Source organism: Mobula hypostoma, chromosome 3 (genome assembly GCF_963921235.1).
Source record: "Mobula hypostoma chromosome 3, sMobHyp1.1, whole genome shotgun sequence".
NCBI classification, from domain to species: domain Eukaryota; kingdom Metazoa; phylum Chordata; class Chondrichthyes; order Myliobatiformes; family Myliobatidae; genus Mobula; species Mobula hypostoma.
In genome coordinates, this window is record NC_086099.1 from 49,506,275 (window position 1) to 49,529,670 (window position 23,396).

The 23,396-nt window shown below is 41.9% G+C and overlaps 1 protein-coding gene across 2 annotated transcripts in view; it reads right to left on the minus strand.

The window, feature by feature from the left end:
- adamts6 (ADAM metallopeptidase with thrombospondin type 1 motif, 6) overlaps positions 1 to 23,396 on the minus strand; it is a 297,940-nt gene that overhangs the window by 56,154 nt on the left and 218,390 nt on the right. For both annotated transcript variants that reach the window (XM_063043008.1, XM_063043007.1), the window contains exons 14-16: positions 14,532 to 14,595; positions 3,903 to 4,005; positions 2,867 to 3,000 (exon numbers count right to left, since the gene is read on the minus strand). In XM_063043008.1, coding sequence (XP_062899078.1) covers positions 2,867 to 3,000; positions 3,903 to 4,005; positions 14,532 to 14,595 — 301 coding nt within the window. The remainder of the gene's footprint in view (positions 1 to 2,866; positions 3,001 to 3,902; positions 4,006 to 14,531; positions 14,596 to 23,396) is intronic.

Sequence of the window (23,396 nt, forward strand, 5' to 3'; positions counted from 1 at the left end):
CCTAACAGCAACTAAGGCAGACGCAGTCTGCGACTTACCCAGGAGCAGGCCTTCAGCCCCGTTAGAGGGGTGCCCCTGCACATGAGGAGCCTGCTAATTCTGAAGCATGTTTGTATGATACCATAATGCAGAAGTGACATGAATGTGATGCTGCACTAGGACTGAGGTTACTTAAGCACACACCTTGGTCTGCTTCTGAAATCATTTGCAAGATTGCCATAGCTTGCATCACAGCACCTGATGAGATTATGGATGTACTTGTACTTCCATGACAGCATGTAAAACATTAAAATATTATGCTATATGACAGGATACCTTGCCCTTAGCAGTTTAAAATATGTACGTCAGTGGGTTGAGACTCTTTAAACTTGAGAGTGAACCTAGTCAGCTGCATTATAGCAAATTCATTTGTTTAGCTCTTTCCCAGGATGGTGCATGCCCAGTAAAAATGGAAGTCAGACTTTTTTTTACAAAATGGCACATAGCTGCTGTCTCCACTGGGGCTGCAGCTCGGGCTTAGCTTTTTTAGATTGACTGGGATGCTTTTGGGAACAGAGAGGGGAGTCGGGTCAGGGTAGGGTTTAGGGACAGGAATATAGGGAATTAGAGGACAGGCTGAAGTCTAAGCTTCTGCTAGACGTACGAAGGCTAGCAGAGAGGATGCAATCGGTTGTCTGAGAAGGATGTTCAGGGTCTTGTCATTGGCATGTCCTACGTTTGGGCCCTCACCTAAGGTCCTCACTCACCATTATTTTCAGGTCTGGGTCAATACCAAAGATCAATACCCAAAGGTCGATCACAGGTCCAGATTAAAGCTTAAAGGTCAATCTTGGGTCCAGATCGAAGCCCCAAGGTTGACTGGAAGTCCAGAAGTCAAGGCCTGATGGCTGGAACCTGGGTCTGCAAATTTCTGGGAATCCACTGGGCAAGTTGGAGTACACTATCTGTGAATGCGCAAGTTGACTAGAGGCCAAAGAAGACAGCCTGTCGTGGGGTTAGAGGACCATGTATGAGCATTAGGGAGCAATGGGGCTTGTTTTGCTTTGTTGCTTGGTATGTTCTATTTTATTGTTTTCTTTGTTGTTCTGCTGAAATTTGTGACATACTAATGTCACATTGCACTGTATGTTTCAATGTAGTGTATATGCAACAGATCAATCTAAACCTGAAATCTGAAAAAAACTGATTGAAATCTTGATGAACTTCACCACTGTTGAGTAATATATAAACATGATTTACAGAAAACTGAGGATAAATTAACCCTTTTCATTATAGACCCCAAAAATTAGATTTATTCATGCACTAATCCACAAAATCATTTAGAAATAAATCTCAACATCATGTTGTCATTGGTACAAGTAAAACATATTAACCAGTGTCCATGTACCTTCATCTTCCTTTGCTATACTTATTTGTTTAAGTGATGAACTCAATGGGAAACAGGCTTACAGGATATTCCTAAGCAATATGCCTAACAGATGTGAACACTGGGTCACATGGTTCAATATTACTCTTTACGCACTACCTTGAACCTAATTTTTCCTTGAAGTTTTACTTTAATTAGTGTTCCAATTATTCTAACTCATGCAAGTGCTTGATTATGTTAAGCATAGAGAGAAATACTTCTCACTATATATTCTATCACTTTTTTATGTGTTCATGATCAAAATACTTTTCTATAATCCTGTTCCCTCAGAGCCATAAATAGGCAAATCAATAGTAGGTGGTTATACACTGCAGTTACATGGATACATCACAAGCACATCCCTCTTCATCATTAGCAGTACCTACAGGAAGTGTTGCCTAGAGAAGGCAACATCTATCATCAAAGATTCTCACCATCTGGGCCATTAAGAAATGGTTGATTTATTTAACTAATGTCCTCTTCTCACAGCTACCATTGGGCAGAAAGTATCAAAGCCTTGGGTCTCACTCGGTTCAAATACAGTGGTTTCCTTTCAACTGTCCTGTTCTTGAACCAACCAGCAAATCTCAAATAACTGCAGCATAGCAACAATATGACCACTTCAATCTCTTTGCACTAAGATGAGTTTTTTGTTCTAATTGTGCTTGTTCCTGTAATTACTTTATAATTTGTGTTTAAACTATGTTCTTCTTCTGAATGCTGCTTAAATGATGCAGTGTGCCTGTGATACTACAAGCAAGTTTTTCATTGTACCTGGGCTTTGACAATAAACTGACTAGGACTACATCAATAGCTGTACACGCATTCTCCATTTTAAAGGATGTGACCAAAAGTAAAGGCCAAACTCAGGCAGGACAACTTAAACCACTAAAAGGAAGAATAAGCCAGTAATTGTGCAATTTACTATTGAAAACTAGGTCTGTCAAAGTTAAGAAATTGCTGTATTCAACTTATCTGAAAAGTAGATGACACTTTAAAAGTACTATTCAATCCAATGTATTTACTTGCCTCTTCGAAAAAGCTACAATGTCTTTCTCTGGAGATTGCTACATAAACTTAAAATATTTCCTTCAATTATCAATCCAGTTTCTCCTTCAGAAGTTACTCCTTATTTATCTTCTCAAAATACATAACAATTTTGAATTTTTCTATTAGATGTGCTCGCTGCTTGCTCTCTTTTAATGAAAACTTTGTAGTTTTCTCTGATAAAATTTCTTATAAGTTAAAGTATGATTTTACTTTTTAACAAAGAGAAATAATTTTAAGTTCATCGTTGGGCATAATATTTTCTCATAGCTTTTCATGAAATACTTAAAAGACATGAGGAACTGGGAACTATTTAGGAGTGGTTTAACTCAGAAATAGTTTCCAGTTCTTCATGCCTTTTAGTGTTTAAAAGACATGAGGAACTGGGTGGTTTAATATTAAAGTACAAGGAACCTTGCATTCTCCATTAATACAGATGTCCAGTGAGTCTGCATGACAGCGAGTTCCATCAATGACTGCAGGAGATCGTTCAGTGTAAAAGTTATATCCTTCAGCCAAGCAGTTCAAAGCACATGGCTTAACACCACCTGTTGAATGAACACAAATAGTTAAATGCAAATGAAGAGGTACAGCACTTTAATGTTTCTAAAGGTAAAAATTTGGAAGAGTAACACTTCATAGAATATATTCGGCTTTAAGCTTCTGAGTTTATTAATTTTGCTATAATAAGAAAATTAAAACATGGTTACCTATTCTATCTTTAATTTTCTTCCACCTGCCTTGGAATCCATGATTGATGGAAGGATCTAACTACAACAGCAGTGTCATCTTCCTAATCTCCTATCCAAATAACCTTTCATCACTTGCCATCCTAGAAAACCACTGAAATATTTAAACTTTTGGCAAGGGGTGGACTATAAGCAGTTGAAGGCAAGAAGTATATCAGACAGGATGTACATCAGGCAGCTGGTGTCTAACAATTCACTGACATTAAGTGTTTAAAGGAATTTTATCCTAAGATGGGATGTGCTTCTAAAGAAAGACATTTCCAACATTTCCTGTCAATCATAGACAAGTGACTTAAGTTTTATATCCATAGTTACCCATTGCTTGTTACTAATATTAAATGAAATTAAGCATTAAGGAATGGCTTCTTTGATTTTATCAGCATTTACAGATGCAGATAGAGAGTAGAATGACACAGAACTTCAAAGCTACAGCAACAAAATAAGGAATGTTTATTTCTGTGCTTCTTATCTTTGTTGGTACAGGAAGCAGATGTAAGATCCAGTAACAAGGAAGGGAAATAAACAGTTAATTGCCTTCACATTTCATCCTAGGATCAATTACAGATTAGGGCTGTCAGAGAACTAATACTGATTTATCCCATGGTTACTTCCCATTGGTCAAGGCAGAGTGCTAAGGGAAAAGGAAAAATAGTCAGACAGATGGAAAACAAAAAACCAAAATGGCCACCCATCACACTAACCTCCAGTGTATGGCTTCCAGTTGTAATACTTTCCACGGAAAGGTAAATTATCAAAGTCTGCACACTGCTTTTCACGAAAGTCGCGTGATCCAATTGGACAAGGCTAAATAGAATGTTGGGGGCAGAAAAAAGTCACTTTATTTTGTCCATTTTTTTGTTTCTGACAGAATTTTTCTCACAAGAAAAATACATTTTTGTCATCACCTGCTGCAGGAATTGAATGTCAATTACCACTGAATGGACATCTTATAAATACAAAAATTCTTTTTCTACAAAAATGAAAGTCTCTTGAAACGTAGCCATGCACTGTATTTGAACTTCTTAAGTTTAGCTTTCAATACATGCAACCAAATCACTACGAATATATTAGTATGGTATCTGATTTAAAACTCAAATTGTAGTGAAGTATTTATTATAAAGTATTTATTAATGTTGAAACTAGAAGCAGAATGATGCAAACTTATCTATCCCTAATAAATAGTCCGTCATGAAGACTTCATTGCAAAACATATAACGTCTTATTATTATTGCAACAGGTTTACTTTTGAGTTTGTCCACTATTGATAACAGTCAAACAGGAACACTTTAGCAAATCACTATCAACAGTCGTCATTAACAATTGATTCTAAATATTAGAGAATTGTTAAGGTATCTGCATAGTATTTGCTATTTATGCAATAAGAATCAACATGAACTGAATTATACAATTTCTATTACTTTTGTTGTTGAATCCAAACCAGTTATTGGTTTGTATTTTTAGTAGTAGCACTATATACATCAGATTTGAACACAGAACATACGTCTGTAGAACAATACTGCACAGTACAGGTTCTTTAGCCCACGAAGTTGTGCCAACTTTTTAACCTATTCTAAGATCTCTCCTACACAGGCCTCCATTTACCTTTCATCCATGTGCCTATCCTAAATGTCCCTGATGTATCTGTCTCAACAACCATCCCTGGCAGCACTTTGCATGCACCCACCACTCTCTGTATAAAATACCTACCTCTGACATCCCTCCTATACATTCCTCCAATCACCTCCACCCCTCCTTGTATTAGCCACTTCTGTCCTGAGAAAAAGATGCTAGCTCTCCACTCTTTCAATGCCTCTTACCTTTATTTAAATCTCTTATATGATTTATATCTATTAGTTTCATTTAAAAACTATAAAAAAGATTTAAGCAACACACATCAAAGTTGCTGGTGAACGCAGCAGGCCAGGCAGCATCTATAGGATTTAACCTGTCTAGTGAAAGGGCATCAGGACATTCTGGAGTAAGAACTCAAGTAAACGATATACATATCTGGAGTAAGAACTAGAATAAATGATACACAGCCTGATGGTTTGAATTTCATCACAGCCTAACACAATATTTCTGTGAAATGGCATTGCATGGAAACGATATACATTGATTGCCTTTATTGTTGAATGTCACCACTGGATGGCACAATGGTGCAGCTTGCACGGTCCCTGTCTCACAGGTCCAGCAACCTAGGATCAAGCCTAACCTCTGAGGCAATCTGTGCAGAGTTTGCACCTTTTCTCTGTTGCTTGTGGGTTTTCTCAGAATCCTCCAATTTCTTCTCAAATCCCAAAAGTATGCTGTTTGGTAGGTTAATAGGCCACTATAGTGTGTAGATGAGTGTTGGAATCCAGAGTAGTGATATGAATACAGGCTAGGGTACAACAGAGTTAAAATGGGTGCTTGCTTCTTGCTTCCTCCACCACCCACCTTCTGGCTTATATCATTTCCCTTCCCTCCAGCTTTTTGTTCTGGCTTCATCCCTCTTCCTTTCTGTTCTGGTGGGGGAAGGGGAGGTCTTGGCTTCAGGTCTTGACTCTGTATTCATTTCCATGGATGCTGCCCGACCTGCTGAGTTTCTCCAATTTTTTTTGTGTCGCTCTGGATTTCCAGCTTCTGCAGAATCTTGCATCTATATTTATTGTATTTTTAGTATTGTTTTCTTTATGTTATTGTGATTTTTTTTTGTGCTGCATCAGATCTGGAACAATAATTATTTCGTTCTACTTTACACCGTGTACTGGAAACAACATAAAGCAATCTTGAATCGTGATGGCTAGCATGGACTTGGTGAGCTGAAGAGCGTGTTTCCGTGCTGTATTCTGATCTATAAATATATTGATGTTGACAATCCCAGTAGTTAACATCCGGGTGTAAGTGACAGGATACATCTGCTCAGAACTATTGATGCTGACCTGCAAAAGTTCATGGCTACGTAACGATCTCAACTGGACAGGTGATGATTCCAGTTGCAGCAAAAACTCAGGTTTAACCCCAGGAGATTCTGCAGATGCTAGAAATATAGAGCAACAGTCACAAAATACTGGAGCAACTCAGTAAGTTCGGCAGCAGCTATGCAGGGGAATAAAATGTCAATATTTCAGGCTGAGACTCTTCATGAACACTGGAAAGATTTCGGCCAGAAACATCAACAGTTTCATTGATGCCACAGATGCAGATTTCCTCCAGCATTTTGTGAGAATAAAACTCTCAGGAGCTAGCCAGATGAAGGGACCAGACAGAATCAGTCAAGTCTGGTGCCACAACCATCCAAATATTCTTTTTGCACACTATAAATGCAAGAATAAGGTTAAGATGGCTTCATGAGTTGGAGGATTGGGTTCAAGAGCCACGAGGTAATGTTACAGTTTTATAAGACCCTGCTTTTACACTGATGGAATATTGTCTCCAGTTCTTGTTGCCTCATTATAGGAAGGATGTAGAAGCTTTAGATATATTTGCTAGAATACTGCATGGATTAGAGAACATGTCTTATGAAGATAGATTACGTGAGCTCGGGCTTTTCTCTTTGGAGAAAAGGAAGATGAGGGGCAACTTGATAAAAGAGTACAAGATGATAAGAAACATAGATTGAGTGGAAGGTCACAGACTTTTTTCCAGGGCAGAAATGGTTAATACCAGGAGGTATAATTTTAAGGTGATTGCAGAAAAGTATAGGAGGAATATCAGAAGTATTTTTTTTACACAGAGACTGGTAGGTACGTGGAAGACCCTAGTAGGGTTGGTGGTTGAGGCAAATATATTTGGGTTACTTAAGAAAGGCTATCTTAGATAGGCACGTGGATGATAGAAAAACAGAAGGGTACATAGGAGAGAAGGTTAGATTGATCTTCAAGTAGTTTAAACATAATTTAAGTATCTGGGACCAAAGGGGAGTGTTCTATGTTCTAACTTCCTAGATTGCTCCCTTCTCTACTATTGGCTTTTCTCGTGGGTGGATAGAGGATACTTCAAAAAAAGCCTTAGATACTTTGGAATAAGGCAGGAACCTTAATTGCAACTGTGCCCAGTTAATTTGCAGCAATCATTATCTCCCCCCCCGCCTTAATTCTACCTCAGCCCTCCAAGAGGCATTTGATGGCGCTATGGTGGGACAGCACTGGAGACCTTCTGTTTTTTTAGGTTTATTAATTATTTGTAGACAATTATGTATATCAATTTAGGTTTACTTGACTTGGGCCACAAGATGAGCACTGGAAATGCAGATAGACCAGGTACAGTATGTCTGTACAGATGAGTGATCTGCCACATAGAGAAACAGAAATGTCTGTGTTGTAGGGAGTCCTTGGCTCCACCTTTTCACAGATGCTGGTTCAAGACATTGGAATTGTCGTCGACAGATACTCAGAGAGTGATTGCGTCCAAAGTAAAACTTTTTCTGGAGACTGCCTTCCCCACATGCTGATTTTAATGTACATTTCAAACATTACAGTGCTGCTTTACAGGACGTTGGTAATAAATCTACAAAAAGACATGTTCTCCAAACTGCTGTCTGACATGAATGCTTCCACCACACTAGCCAAATCTACATATCAAATTAAGTTTCTAAATTATTCACAATTTTGGAAAAAAACTGGAAAAAACATTTCATTCCAATGAGTCACTTTCACTGATTATAAGCAGCAGATAATGCAGAAATACTGTATATTGGCAGAAATATGAAGGCTTTGTGGTCAAGTTTGCAGACCATCAAAAATAAATGGAGGGGCAGGCAGTGTTGAGGAAGCAGGGTATCTGCAGAAGGACTTAGACAGTTTAGGAGAATGGGCAAAGAAGTGGCAGATGGAATATAGTAACACACATCAAAGTTGCTGGTGAACGCAGCAGGCCAGGCAGCATCTGTAGGAAGAGGCGCAGTCGACGTTTCAGGCCAAGACCCTTCGTCAGGACTAACTGAAGGAAGAGTGAGTAAGGGATTTGAAAGTTGGAGGGGGAGGGGGAGATCCAAAATGATAGGAGAAGACAGGAGGGGGAGGGATAGAGCCGAGAGCTGGACAGGTGATAGGCAAAAGGGGATACGAGAAGATCATGGGACACGAGGTCTGGGAAGAAAGACAAGGGGGGGACCCAGAGGATGGGCAAGAGGTATATTCAGAGGGACAGACGGACGCAGTATATCACCCCAGTCGACTCACAGGTGAAGTGTTGCCTCAGCTGGAAGGACTGTTTGGGGCCCTGAATGGTGGTAAGGGAGGAAGTGTAAGGGCATGTGTAGCACTTGTTCTGCTTACACGGATAAGTGCCAGGAGGGAGATCAGTGGGGAGGGATGGGGGGTACGAATGGACAAGGGAGTTGCGTAGGGAACGATCCCTGCGGAATGCAGAGAGAGGGGGGGAGGGAAAGATGTGCTTAGTGGTGGAATCCCGTTGGAGGTGGCGGAAGTTACGGAGAATAATACGTTGGACCCGGAGGCTGGTGGGGTGGTAGGTGAGGACTAGGGGAACCCTATTCCTAGTGGGGTGGCAGGAGGATGGAGTGAGAGCAGATGTACGTGAAATGGGGGAGATGCGTTTAAGAGCAGAGTTGATAGTGGAGGAAGGGAAGCCCCTTTCTTTAAAAAAGGAAGACATCTCCCTCATCCTGGAATGAAAAGCCTCATCCTGAGAGCAGATGTGGCGGAGACGGAGGAGTTGCGAGAAGGGGATGGCGTTTTTGCAAGAGACAGGGTGAGAAGAGGAATAGTCCAGATAGCTGTGAGAGTCAGTAGGCTTATAGTAGACATCAGTGGATAAGCTGTCTCCAGAGACAGAGACAGAAAGATCTAGAAAGGGGAGGGAGGTGTCGGAAATGGATCAGGTAAACTTGAGGGCAGGGTGAAAGTTGGAGGCAAAGTTAATAAAGTCAACGAGTTCTGCATGCGTGCAGGAAGCAGCGCCAATGCAGTCGTCAATGTAGCGAAGGAAAAGTGGGGACAGATACCAGAATAGGCACGGAACATAGATTGTTCCACAAACCCAACAAAAAGGCAGGCATAGCTAGGACCCATACGGGTGCCCATAGCTACACCTTTAGTTTGGAGGAAGTGGGAGGAGCCAAAGGAGAAATTATTAAGAGTAAGGACTAATTCCGCTAGACGGAGCAGAGTGGTGGTAGAGGGGAACTGATTAGGTCTGGAATCCAAAAAGAAGCGTAGAGCTTTGAGACCTTCCTGATGGGGGATGGAAGTATATAAGGACTGGACATCCATGGTGAAAATAAAGCGGTGTGGGCCAGGGAACTTAAAATCATCGAAAAGTTTAAGAGCGTGAGAAGTGTCACGAACAGAGGTCGGAAGGGATTGAATAAGGGGTGATAAAACCGTGTCGAGGTATGCAGAAACGAGTTCGGTGGGGCAGGAGCAAGCTGAGACAATAGGTCGGCCAGGACAGGCAGGTGTGTGGATCTTGGGTAGGAGGTAGAAACGGGAAGTGCGAGGTGTGGGAACTATAAGGTTGGTCGCAGTGGATGGGAGATCCCCTGAGCGGATAAAGTCAGCGATGGTGTGGGAGACAATGGCCTGGTGCTCCTTAGTGGGGTCACGATCAAGGGGTAAATAAGAGGAGGTATCTGCGAGTTGTCGCTGTGCCTCGGCAAGGTAGAGGTCAGTACGCCAGACTACGACAGCACTCCCCTTATCGGCGGGTTTAATAATAAGGTTAGGATTAGTGCGGAGGGAGTGGAGAGCAGAGCGTTCCGAAGGAGTGAGGTTGGAATGGGGACAAGGTGCGGTGAAGTCAAGACGGTTGATGTCCCGTCGGCAATTAGCGATAAAGAGATCCAGAGCAGGCAGAAGACCAGAGCGGGGTGTCCATGAAGAAGAGGAGGGTTGAAGATGGGAGAAGGGGTCATCGGTGGGGGTGGAAGACTCCTTGCCGAAGAAGTAGGCTCGGAGACGGAGATGGCGGAAGAAAAGTTCCGCATCATGGCGAACACGGAACTCGCTGAGGTGTGGGCGAAGGGGGACAAACGTGAGGCCCTTACTGAGAACAGAGCGTTCTGCCTCCGACAGTTGAAGGTCGGAGGGGATGGTAAAGACCCGGCACGGATGAGAGAGGGATCAGAGGGGGGAGCGGGGAGGCTGGGGGTGACAATGGAGAGGGGAGGTTTGGGGTGAGAGGAAGATGGAGCCTCTGAGGACCCAGGAGCTGACGATGGGATCTGAAGGAGACGGGATTGCAGAGTATTGGTGGGGGAAGGGGAGACGGGAGTCACAATAGCAGCACATAAAGACCCGGCCTGGAGTTCAAGGCTGGAGTCGCAGTTGGTGGTTGCGCAATCACTTTGAATGTGTCCATGGTCGTTGCTGGAGTCCGGGCTTAGTGGATCCCACCACTAAGCACATCTTTCCCTCCCCACCTCTCTCTGCATTCCGCAGGGATCGCTCCCTATGCAACTCCCTTGTCCATTCGTCCCCCCCATCCCTCCCCACTGATCTCCCTCCTGGCACTTATCCGTGTAAGCAGAACAAGTGTTACACATGCCCTTACACTTCCTCCCTTACCACCATTCAGGGCCCCAGACAGTCCTTCCAGGTGAGGCAACACTTCACCTGTGAGTCGACTGGGGTGATATACTGCGTCCGGTGCTCCCGATGTGGCCTTTTATATATTGGCGAGACCCGACGCAGACTGGGAGACCGCTTTGCTGAACATCTACGCTCTGTCCGCCAGAGAAAGCAGGATCTCCCAGTGGCCACATATTTTAATTCCACATCCCATTCCCATTCTGACATGTCTATCCACGGCCTCCTCTACTGTAAAGATGAAGCCACACTCAGGTTGGAGGAACAACACCTTATATTCTGTCTGGGTAGCCTCCAACCTGATGGCATGAACATCGACCTCTCTAACTTCCGCTAATGCCCCACCTCCCCCTCGTACCCCATCTGTTACTTATTTTTATACACACATTCTTTCTCCTTTTTCTCCCTCTGTCCCTCTGAATATACTTCTTGCCCATCCTCTGGGTCAACCCCCCCCCCCGTCTTTCTTCCCGGACCTCCTGTCCCATGATCCTCTCGTATCCCCTTTTGCCTATCACCTGTCCAGCTCTTGGCTCTATCCCTCCCCCTCCTGTCTTCTCCTATCATTTTGCATCTCCCCCTCCCCCTCCAACTTTCAAATCCCTTACTTACTCTTCCTTCAGTTACTCCTGACGAAGGGTCTCGGCCTGAAACGTCGACTGCACCTCTTCCTAGAGATGCTGCCTGGCCTGCTGCGTTCACCAGCAACTTTGATATGCGTTGCTTGAATTTCCAGCATCTGCAGAATTCCTGTTGTTTGAGATGGAATATAGTGTAGGGATGTGGATGTGTACGGTCATGCAGTTTGGTAGAAGGAATAAAGGAGTAGACTATTTTCTAAACAGGGAGAAAATTCAAAAATCAGAGGTGAAAAGGGACAGGAGTCCTTGTGCAGGATTGAGTCTGTGATAAAGAAAGCAAATGCAATGCTGGCGCTCATATGGCTAACACGAGGGGGCATAGTTTTAAGGTACCGAGGGGATGTCAGGGGTAAGTTTTTCACACAGAGAGTGGCGGGTGCGTGGAATACACTTCCGGCAGCGGTGGTGGAAGCGGATACAATAGGGTCTTTTAAGAACCTCTTAAATAGGCACATGGAGCTTAGCAAAAAAGAGGGCAATGCGCTAGGGAAATTCGAGGCAGTTTCTAGAATAGGTTACATGGTCGCCACAACATTGTTGTCCGAAGAGCCTGTAAATGTGCTGTAAATTTCTATGTTTCTATGTTTCATTTCAAGAGGACTAGAATATAAAAGCAAATATGTAACAATGAGGCTTTAGAAGACATTGGTCAGACAAAATTTGGAGTATTGTGAGCAATTTTGGACCCCTTATCTAAGAAAAGATGTGCTGGCATTGGAGAGTGTGCAGAGGAGGTTCACAAGAACGATTCCAGGAAATTAAAGTGTTAACATATAAGGAATATTTGATGCCTCTGGGCCTGTAATCACTGGAGCTTAGAAGAATAAGGGGGGAATCTCATTGAAACCTTTTAAATATTGAAAAGCCCAGATACAGTGGATGTGGAGAGTAAGTTTTCTATAATGTGGGAGTCTAGGAGTAGAGGGCACAGCCTCAAAATAGAGGAACATCCATTTTGAACAGAAATGAGGAGGAATTTATTCAGCCAGAGGGTAGGAAATCTGTGGAATTCATTGCCACAGATGACAGTGGAGGCCAAGCCATTGGGTATTTTTAAAGTGGAGGTTGATAGGTTCTTGATTAGTCAGGATGTCAAAGGTTACAGGGAGAAGGTAAGAGGATGGATTTGAGAGGATAAAGAATCAGCCATGATGGAATGGTGGAGCAGTCTCGGCGGGTCGAAATGCCTAATTCTGCTCCTATGTCTTATGATCTTATACAGCTTTCTCTATGTTGTGCTTGCAATTACTCAGCAAGAAAATATGTATTACCAAGTTCAATTATGTTTCTACCTCTAAAGAATTTTATTTGTTTAAATTTTGCATAATTTAACTGCAGTCAAGAAGTGATAACTTTTTAAATATTGCACAAAGGAATCATTTTACCTTGAAATCTTATTCTTTGAAAGGGGATATTTTGTTCAATTGTTGACTGCTACTTGCCTGTCTTCTTTTAACATTGTCAGTAAAACGAAATTAAATATTGAACAACAAAATGTTCTCTAACATTGTTCAAGTTCCGGACTCAAATTATCTGAGACATTTCAATTCCTTTTTGAACTAGCCTTAAGCATTTTCAGGGAAGCTCAAAATTGTTTTACTCTCCTTAAATTACATATCTGCGGCTAATCTACGGATATATTATGGATTAACAATAGAGTGACAATTTAAATGTTTGAAAGGGTTTAGAGAACATTAAAAACAAGATTGTAGGGGAGAAAAGAGAAATGAAGAAAGTTGTGTTGTTTTATGGTAGACTCTTACAGTCCAGTAAATATTGTTGCCTGCATTATTACCTTGCCCCAAATCACAAAGCACAAATAACAAATTTCAAATTGACTCTCCAAAAACCTTTCAAGTCTTCTCAATATTTCAACCATACTTTGAATTTTTACAGTCTAGTTAGCAATTCTCATTGGAATAAAGTTATAAAAGTTTCTGGTTGTATTATTATTTTTCAGTGAAGGAATCCACAACAGACTGGTTATCATGAAGTGCAGGAACAGGCTGTCTCATGTAAGGTCGCAGCTGGCTGGCTTTTAGGGCTGAGTCTTTGGTGAACAATTTAAATAACCAAAATATAAAAACATTGGCCTATAAGTTCGTTCCAACAGCCTAATATTTTACTGTACCATACAAATGAATTTAATCTGAAGCCCAACTGCTGACAGCACAGGCCACATTTGGAGAAAATCTCTCAAAAGACAGACAAGAATTGTTTCCACAGAACATAAAGGGTACCATCCAAGGCTGTGGAATCTGGACACAAACAAGAAAAACCTACAGATGCTGGAAATCCAAGCAACACACACAAAATGCTGGAGGAACTTAGCAGACCAGACAGCATCTATTGAAAAGAGTGCAGTCGATGTTTTGGGCAGAGACCCTTCAGCAGGGCCATGGAATCTTGACTATGGAACTACCTACAAATGGATCCCCCTTTAAGGCTTTTTAAAAATTCTTCCTTGGTTCCAAATATTTCCTTGCTGTATATTTTTCAGGGTTCACACAAGCGACTTCTGGTCCTGACTCCCAGTGTCATAATCTCTGCCAAACACCTACACTAGGTGATGCCCAACATGCTCCACTAAATCCCAATTCCAACTCCAATCTCTACCCCACAAATAATTTCTGTTTCCCTTCAATAGCTCCACAGTAGTGAGACTAACGGAAGCACAGCCTAGTTGTGCATTTATTGCCTGCAGGGAGCCTTCCCACAAAAGATATGTTGGCCTTGTCCTCACTGAGTATCATCGGTTTAAAGCACCTCATGCATTTCAAGGCCACAGTCTACATCTTTTATACAAAAGATAGTGTGAGCCTAAAATTAAATATGCTTTTCCACAGTCATAAAGAGAAAACAAGAATATAGAAACCAGAAAAAATCAATATAATATCAAGTAAGCCAAAATGTAATAGTTTTATATAATTTACTGCTTTGTCAGAACAATTATAAAGTAAAAGTCCCATCGAAACATTAATAAATCTTTCAGGTGTAAGTTATGACTAGATGGATACACTCCACAGAATTCTGTATTTAACCTAGATCAACAGTTACTTACCGGGGGGGTGGGGGGGGTCATTGGTTCAATAATTGCACAAATAAAAGTTTACATTTCTATCCATTATAATTGCAAGCAAATGATAAAGGCTCTACTTACATCAGTGTTACAAGAGCGATATCGCTTTCTTTCTCCAAGGCAGTACTTCCCTCCACCAGAAGGCCTATTTTACAATTTTAAAAGAAACTATTAGTGAAATGGTACTCTATTTTCCTACACAGCATTGAAAGGCCAACAAAATAGAAACTTAAGATGACCTTAGAATAAAATTAGCAAAGCAATCAATTTAATTGTTACTGAAAATGAAAGGATGTTTTTTCACCTTTGTGACAGAAGCAAAATGATCATTGTGGGAACAGAATTTAAAATATCAACTGAATACTGCTAAGTAGAAATTACTTTTGCAACATAGCCATTGGAATTGTTTCATTAAGATCTCTTGGAATGTTCTACATACACCTGTCTGTCTGTCTAGGTACCATATCAGATGCGGACTTTGGTGACCATGGTTTTCCATATAGATCAAAACTACATACACCATCTATATAATTATGCCTAAAAATTCTTCTGCTGTGACAAGAGCACTAATAAACAGTTCTCCCAAACCTATTTGTGGCAGTGCAATGGGACTGAAGTTCAGCTCACAATCCTAGTGTTTTTACTAGGTCATGCTAGTAAAATGGAGACAGTATGGATCCTGATACTTTGCTACAATGTTAATGCAACTACTGGTATTCAGTTGTGCAGGAAATATATCAGGACTCGAGTCCCTCTTCACAAAGCCACATCACTACTGCTGGGAGTGAGACTTGAGAAAGTGAGGGAGAGAGGGAGAGATAGATAGATAGATAGATAGAGATAGAGATAAAAAGGGGAGGAAGCATAACTGATGTCGATGGACGTACTTCGTGCCAGGAAACTAAATGAAACAGGCACAGGTATGGTACAAAGTGGATACACTGAACTATAGAGAGACGTTTAAAGGTATTATCAAGGTGACCACTTTCATTTCAAATCACATCTCAAATATGCTGACTTCAGCTTCAGCTCACATTCACCTAGCATCCACTCTATAAAGACAAAGGCAGGCACATGCACATCCCTCCAGCTTGCATTCAGGGATCAGGAGGTATCTCACGATCCACACATACACACTGAAGCAGACATACCCCCAGTTATTATCACCACATACTCAGACACAGGTAGGCACAATCCCCACGCACCTTCCAATACTCATAAGAAGGCTGGGCACAAAGGCCCCAAATTCAGAGACGGGGTGGGGGGGGGGCATATTCCCTTACACACCTCCCCACTTTGATAGAGGCAGGCACATCGTCACACACTCCCTTCACACAGAGAGATGGATGTACACTCAGACACAAACAGGCACACAGCTACACACATCCCCTTAAGCTCACACCAAGATAAAAGTGGGGACACAATTACACAAGTCACATGCACACACACATGCGCAGTTACACAAAAACCTGCATTCAGCAACAGCAAGGAACTGCTTGTTGTGAATTTTTGGGAGCACTTCTCTGCAGAAAAGAATGCCACCTTCTGATAGCTTCAGCATGTGAAGTCTCATGGAGTTAAGGGGAGAGTCACCATTGTGCTCAGCAAGAGCCCTTGGCCAATGATAACTAAAGACTGTGACTGCATAATTAAATCTTCACAAGTTGTACACTAGTAAACTTGCAGTGGCTTCTCAGTGACAGTGACTGAAGAAAGAACTACTGTCACATGTCAAGAAAGGAAGGGAGAACCCAACTCTCCCAAGTGACAGCCCTAGGGGCTGTGCTGCCCATGAAATGAGGCAGGCAAGAAAGACAATGAGGAGTTATGTAAGCTCCTTTGATACCTGAAACTGACTATGAATGTAATCCTGGCAAAACCATGTGTGCTCTAAGTCTCACATTCTCTGGAGGAGGAAAAACAGAGAAAGATTCTTTTCACTGGATACAGGGTATCAGCGACCTTTGCCACATTGCACAGTACGATAGTGGCATGCTTGGCTGCAGCAGCCTCTCTAAAGAAAATTGCAATGGTTCGCCCTTTATGTCAATTTTTTACAATCACAAGGCACTGCTGGATATTAAGAATATCAAGTATGGCAGGTCTACCCCACCAGCGATATGTTGAATAGCTATGGAGCTAGATTCTTTGTGCACCATATTGCAGTCTGCTTCAGCCACCCAGGCAGTGTGCGATCCAACAAACAGTGGAAACGACTGTTCTGAATGTTTTTCTTGTGATCACAAGAACCTGTTGGACATTGGTAATGTAGTATACTATGACTCTGAGTCACTGGCTTATTGCCAGACTGGTTGTAGGGGAGCTGCATTGCCTAGGTTGTTGTGCGAGCAAGGTCTTTTTGCCTTGGAATTACCTGTTACAGTGGCAGGCAAAAGAGACACTAGATCTAGCTGTTTGCTACTGGATTCCATGTACGGTTAGGGGCTGGCCCCTCCCATCTGTGCTGGTCTCCAGTGTTTGCTCCCAGGAAAACAAGCCAGAATGCCTTTACTTGTGGCTGCACTTGCATGAAATGAGAAACTGTTGCGGCTTGTTCTTGCAGAAACATGGTTCCAGGACAACACTTATGCACCAACAATCTACAGGCCATGACACTCATGGACTTGGGCTACATTATTATTCTACAAACGTATTTAGTAACTATTTTTTGAAACTGTATGTTTTTGCTCTCATAATTATATATGCTGTGTGCGACTGTTGGCACTGTGTACTGTTAAAAGTTCAAAGTACATTTATTATCAAAGCACATACTGTATATGTCACATATACAATCCTGAGATTTATTTCCTTGTGGGTATACTGAATACATCCATGACTATAATAGGATCAATTCAAGACCGCACCAACAAGGCATACAACCGGTGTGCAAAAAAAAAACTGCAAACACAAAAGGAAAGGGAAAAAAAGAAATAATAGTAATAGTAATGTCTGGCTCAGAGTTGGAGATCTCCTCCCAGAAACAGAGGGGTTCCTTGTGGCAATAGAGGACCAAGTGGTGAAAATAATCAAAATACATAATAAAAGACCAACAAATTCAAGACGATAAATGCAGAAAATGACAAGAGAAACCAGAAACAATCCAATACATTACATGATTTTGCAGCAGTTTAATTAAATATGATTACTTACACAGACACAATCAAGTGGCAAACATCATTCACCAAAATCTTGCTTTAAAATACAGACTCATAAAAGAAACTGTACCTTACTATAAATGCAAGCCTGATCTAGTTTTAGAGCCAAGAGTCCTACAAATTACATTACGACTGATCTATTATTACAGATAGGACAGTCTGTAATAACCATCTAGATATAATATTACAAGATAAACAAGCAAGAACAATGTACTTAATAGATATAGCCATTCCAAACACACATAACATACAGAAATCAATAAGGGAAAAAACATCAGAATATGCTGAATTCAAAGAGGAAATTGAAAGACTATGGAACATGAACAAGATATACATTGTCCCAATAGTAATATCCACAACTGGCATCATCCCAAGATCACTACACAAAAGCATTAAACAATTAGGGCTACACAGCAATATTTATGTAAATGTCCATAAAGTCACAATACTAAACACCATTAGAATAGCCCAAAAGTTCATAGCAATTGAGAAATGAGTGTGCTAGGCTATGCCTGTACCTCAGGTTTTACCAGCTTGAGTTGAGAAAAAAAATAAAAACATAATAATAATAAATAAATAAGAAATAAATATCAAGAACATGAGATGGAGAGTCCTTGAAAGTGGGTCCATAGGATGTGGAAACTGTTCAGTGATAGGGCAAATGATGTTCAGTGGAGCTGTCCCCTCTCGTTCAAGAGCCAGATGGTTAAGGGTAATAACTGTTCCTGACCTGGGGGTGTTAGTTCTGAGATTCCTTTAAATTCTGCTTGATGGCAGCAGTGAAAAGAGGGCATGACCTGGGTAGTAGGGGTGCCTGAGAATGCTGCTTTCTTGGAACAATGCTCCATGCAGATATGCTCAATGGTGGGGAGGGATTTACTTGTGATGCACTGGGCCCTATTCACTACTTTTAATAGGTTTAATAGGTTCCAGGGCATTGGTGCTTTCATTCCAGGCAGTGCTGCAGCCAGTCAATATACTCTCCACCACACATCTATATAAGTTTGTCAAAGTTTTAGATGTTATGCCAAATCTTCGCAAAGTTCTAAGGAAGCAGAGGCGCTGCCACACTTTCTTCAAAATTGCACTTACACACTGGGTCTAGGGCAGGTCCACTGAAATGATAACACCGAGGAATTTAAAGTTGCTGCTCTCTCCGCTACGGATCTCCAAATGAAGACTGACTCATGGACTTCTGGTTTCCTCCTCCTGAAGTCAATACCCAGCTCCTTGGCCTCGCTGACATTGAGTAAGAGGTTGTTGTCATGGCACCACTGAGCCAGATTTTCAATCTCCCTCCTATGTGCTGATTCATCAGCACCTATGACAGTGCTGTCATCAACAAACTTAAATATGGCATTGGAGGGGGCTAACTTGTGGTGCACCTGTGTCGATGGAGATTGTGGCGATGTTCTGCTAATCTGAACTGACTGGGGTCTACAAGTGAGGAAATCAAGGATCCAATTGCACAAGGAGGAACTGAGGCCAAGGTTTTGAAGCTCATTGATTAATATTGAGGTAATGATAGTATTGAGTGCTGAGCTGTAGTCAATAAATGGCGTCCTGATGCATGCATATTTGTTGTCCAAATGCTCCAGGGTTGAGTGAAGAGCGAATAAAATGGCTTCTACTGTGGACCTATTGTGCTATTAGGCAAATTGGAGTGGATCCAAGTTACTTCTCAGGCATGAATTCATGTGTTTCATCATCAACCTCTCAAAACACTTCATCACTGTGCTACTGGGCAATAGCCACTGAGACAAATTAGCAAGTTCTTCCTCGGCATTGGTATTACACCTTGGCCTCAGAGGATTGCTGCTTTGTTTGGCTTTATTCCTAAGTGTGGTTGAATGACAATTAAACTTGAACTTGGACTTGAACTATAGAGAGCAAGATGTGCAATAGGTCAACCGGTGTGGCCTGCCTGGAATAAATTAAAGGCTAGGATGTTAAAGTGACAGTGACTTTTGACTTCAGTGAGCAGGGGAAAGATACACAGTTGAAGTTGTTGCTGCAGAGGTTACAGATCTCTGTCACAAATAACTGGGAAAATCTGAGCCTCCAGCAACTTTGCTCCTTGATAAATGACCAAGGAAGACATATAACAATATAGCATAATGTGGGCCCTTCAGCCTATGACATTGTGACCTGTTAATCAATCTAACCATTTCCTCCTAAGCAGCCCATAACCCCCCACTTTTCTTTCAGCCTTATGCCTGTCCAAGCTTATCTTAAATATCCTCAATGTATCAGCCTCAACCACTAACCCTGGCTGTGAATTCCAGGCACATACCACTTTCTGTATAAACAACCTACCTCATACAGAGTCATAGAACACTACCGCACAGGAAAGGCCCTTTGGTCCCATCTAGTCTGTGGCAAACCATTAATCTGTCTACTCCCATTGACCAGCACCCAGACCATAGCCCTCCATACCCCTGCCATCCATGTACATATCCAAGTTTCTCTTAAATGCTGAAATCAAACCCACATCCACCATTTGCACTGGCAGCTCGTTCCACATTCTCACCATGTTCTGAGTGAAGTAGTTCCCCCTCACGTTCCACTTAAACATTTCATCTTTCACCCTTAACCCATGACCTCTAGTTCCAGTCTCAGCTGACCTCACTGGAAAGAGCCTGCTTGCATTTACCCTATCTATACCCCTCATATTTGTGTATAAGTCTATCAAATCTCCCCTCCATCTTCTATGTTCCAGGGAATAAAATCCTAACCTATTGAGCCTTTCCCTATAACTCAAGTCTTCAATTCCTGGCAACATGCTTGTAAATTTTCTCTACACTCCTTCAATCTTATTTACATCTTTCATGTAATTAGGTGATGAAAACTGGACACAACACACCAAATAAAGCCTTACCAATGTTTTATACAATTTGAACATAATATTCCAACTTCTGTACTCAGTACTCTGATTTATGAAGGCCAATGTGCCAGAAGTTTTCTTTATGACCCTATCTGCTTGTGTCGCCATATTAAAGGAATTATGGATATGTATTCCCATGTCACTCTGTTCCTCCGCACACCTCAGTACCCTACCACCTACTCTGGTTAGTCCTCCAAATTCGATCTGCCATTTTAAGCCCATTTCACCAGCTGGTCCAGATCCCGCTGTAAAACTTGATAGTCTTCCTCGCTCTTCACTACACCCCAACCTTGGTGTCATCCATGAATTTGCTGATACAGTTTACCACATTATCATCCACATCATTGATATACTGTAATGACAAACAACAATGGACCCAACACCGATCCCTGTGGCACACCACTAGTCACAAGCCTCACAAGTCACATGTCTCTGGCTTCTTCTGCAAGGCCAATACCTAATCCTATTTGCTATCTCATCTTGAAAGCCAAGCGACTAAACCTTCTTGACCAAACTCCCACGTGGGACCTTGTCAAAGGCTAAAGTCAATGTAAACAACATCCACTGTTTTGCTTTCGTCAACTTTTCTGGTAACTTCCTTAAGAAACTCTATAATATTGGTTAGATAAGATTTACCATGCACAAAGTCACGTTGACCATCTCTAATCGTCCCTGTATATTCAAATACTTCTATATCCGGTACCTTCCCAAACCTTCCAATAACTTACCCACTGCTGATGTCAGGCTCACCAGCCTATAATTTCCTGGCTTATTCATGGCTAATTTAAGACCTTCCCCATCTGTTTTGCTCCACACATAGATGACTACTCCGATCTTCCAGGCGACCACTTTTGTCCCTTTGTATCCTATTGTTCTTAATATATCTGTAGAAGCCTTTAGGGTTCTCCTTCACCCTGTCTGCTAGAGAAACCTCCTGCCTTCTTTTAACCCTTCTGATTTCCTTCTTAATATTCTCTTGCAGATCCTTTAATGCCCAAAGTACCTCATTTGTCCCTGCCTACCTGTACCTGCTATGCATCTCCTTCTTTTTCTTACCCAGGTCCTCAATATCTCTCGAAAACCAAGGTTCCTTCCCTATACATTATCCTTGTCTTCTATTCTGACAGGAACATACATATTCTCTACTTTCAAAATTTCACTTTTGAAGGTCTCCCACTTACCAAGTACACCTTTGCCAGAATAGCACCTCTCCCAATTCACACTTGCCAGATCCTTTCTGATACCATAAAAATTGGCCTTTTCTCCAATTTAGAATCTCGACCCGAAGACCAGGCCTATCCTTTTCCATAATTACCTTGAAACTAATGGCATTATGATCACGAGATGCGAAGTGTTCCCCTACACAAACTTCTGTCACCAGCCCTGTCACATTCCCTAATAGGAGTTCTAGACCACACTCTCTCTAGTAGGGACTTCTATGTACTGATTAAGGAAAGTTACCTAAACACATTTCACAAACTCTATCCTATCTAGTCCTTTCACAGTATGGAACTCCCAGTCAATATGTGGAAAGTTAAAATCACCTGTCACAACCTTGTGTTTCTTGCAACAGTCTGTGATCTTTCTACAAATGTGCTCCTCTAAATTCCGTGGACTGTTGGGTAGTCTGTAGCATAGCTTCTTTAATGCAGTTATAGCTTTCTTATTCCTCAGTTCTACCCATAAAACCTCTCTAGAGTTCTCCAGTCTGCCCTGAATGAACACTGCCGTTTTATTTTCCCCGACTGGTAACATCATCCCCTCCCCTTTAATCCCTCCTGCTCTATCACATCTAAAACAGTGGAACCCCAGAACACTGAGCTGCCAGTCCTGCCCCTCCTCATCCAAATCTCACTAATGGCTACAATGTTTTAAATTGCACATGCTCATCTATGCCCTAATCTCATCTGCTTTTCCTACAGACTTGCTTGCATTGAAATATACACAGCTCAGAACATTAGTCCCACAATGCTTGACCTATTGATTCCTGACTTTGTATGTAGGCTTAACGCCATCTTTCTCCAGAACCTCTCCACTATCTGTTCTGAAGCTCCATTTCCCATCCACTGCAACTCTAATTTAACCCCCCTTCCTCTGTGCAGTACCAGCAAACCTTCCTGCCAGAATATTACTCCCCCTCCAGTTCAGATGCATACCATCCTTTGTGTACAGGTCCTAACTTCACTGAAAGAGAGCTCAATGATCCAAAAATCTCTCCTACACCATCTCCTTAGCCCCGTGTCAAACTGTATGATCTTCCTATTTCTGTCCTCACTAGCACATGGCACATGTAAAAATCCTGAGATCACAACCCTGGACCACAACCTCTCACTGCTTGCTCTCCCTCTTAAGAATGCTGTGGACTCTGAGATGTCCCTGACCCTGGCAAAAAAAAACATCCTGGAATCTCATTCTTGCCCATAGAACCTCTATTCAGTTCCACACACCACTGGATCCCTTGTCATTTCAGCTTGCATTTCTCCCCACTTTCCTTCTGAGCCATAGAACCAAACTCAGTGCCAGAGACCCAATCGCTATGGCTTTCCTCTGCTATTTCCCCAACAGTATCCAAAACTGTTGCTGAGTGGAACAGTCACAAGGGTATTCTGCACTAGCTGCCTGTCTTCTTTCCCCCTCCTGTCACCCAGTCACACGTGTCCTGCACCTTGGGTTTAACTATCTCCCTGTATGTCCTGTCTATCAAACGCTTAGCCTCCTGAATGATCCAGTTCCAGCTCCAAGTCCTTAACACAGTCTATTAGAAGCTGTAGCTGGATGCACTTCTTGCAGGTGTAGTCATCAAGGTAATTGGAGGTCTTCATTCTTTCCCACATTCCGCAAGAGAAACATTCCAGTATCCTGTCTGGAATCTCCACAGCTTTAAATGTGCAATAAGAAATAAAGAAA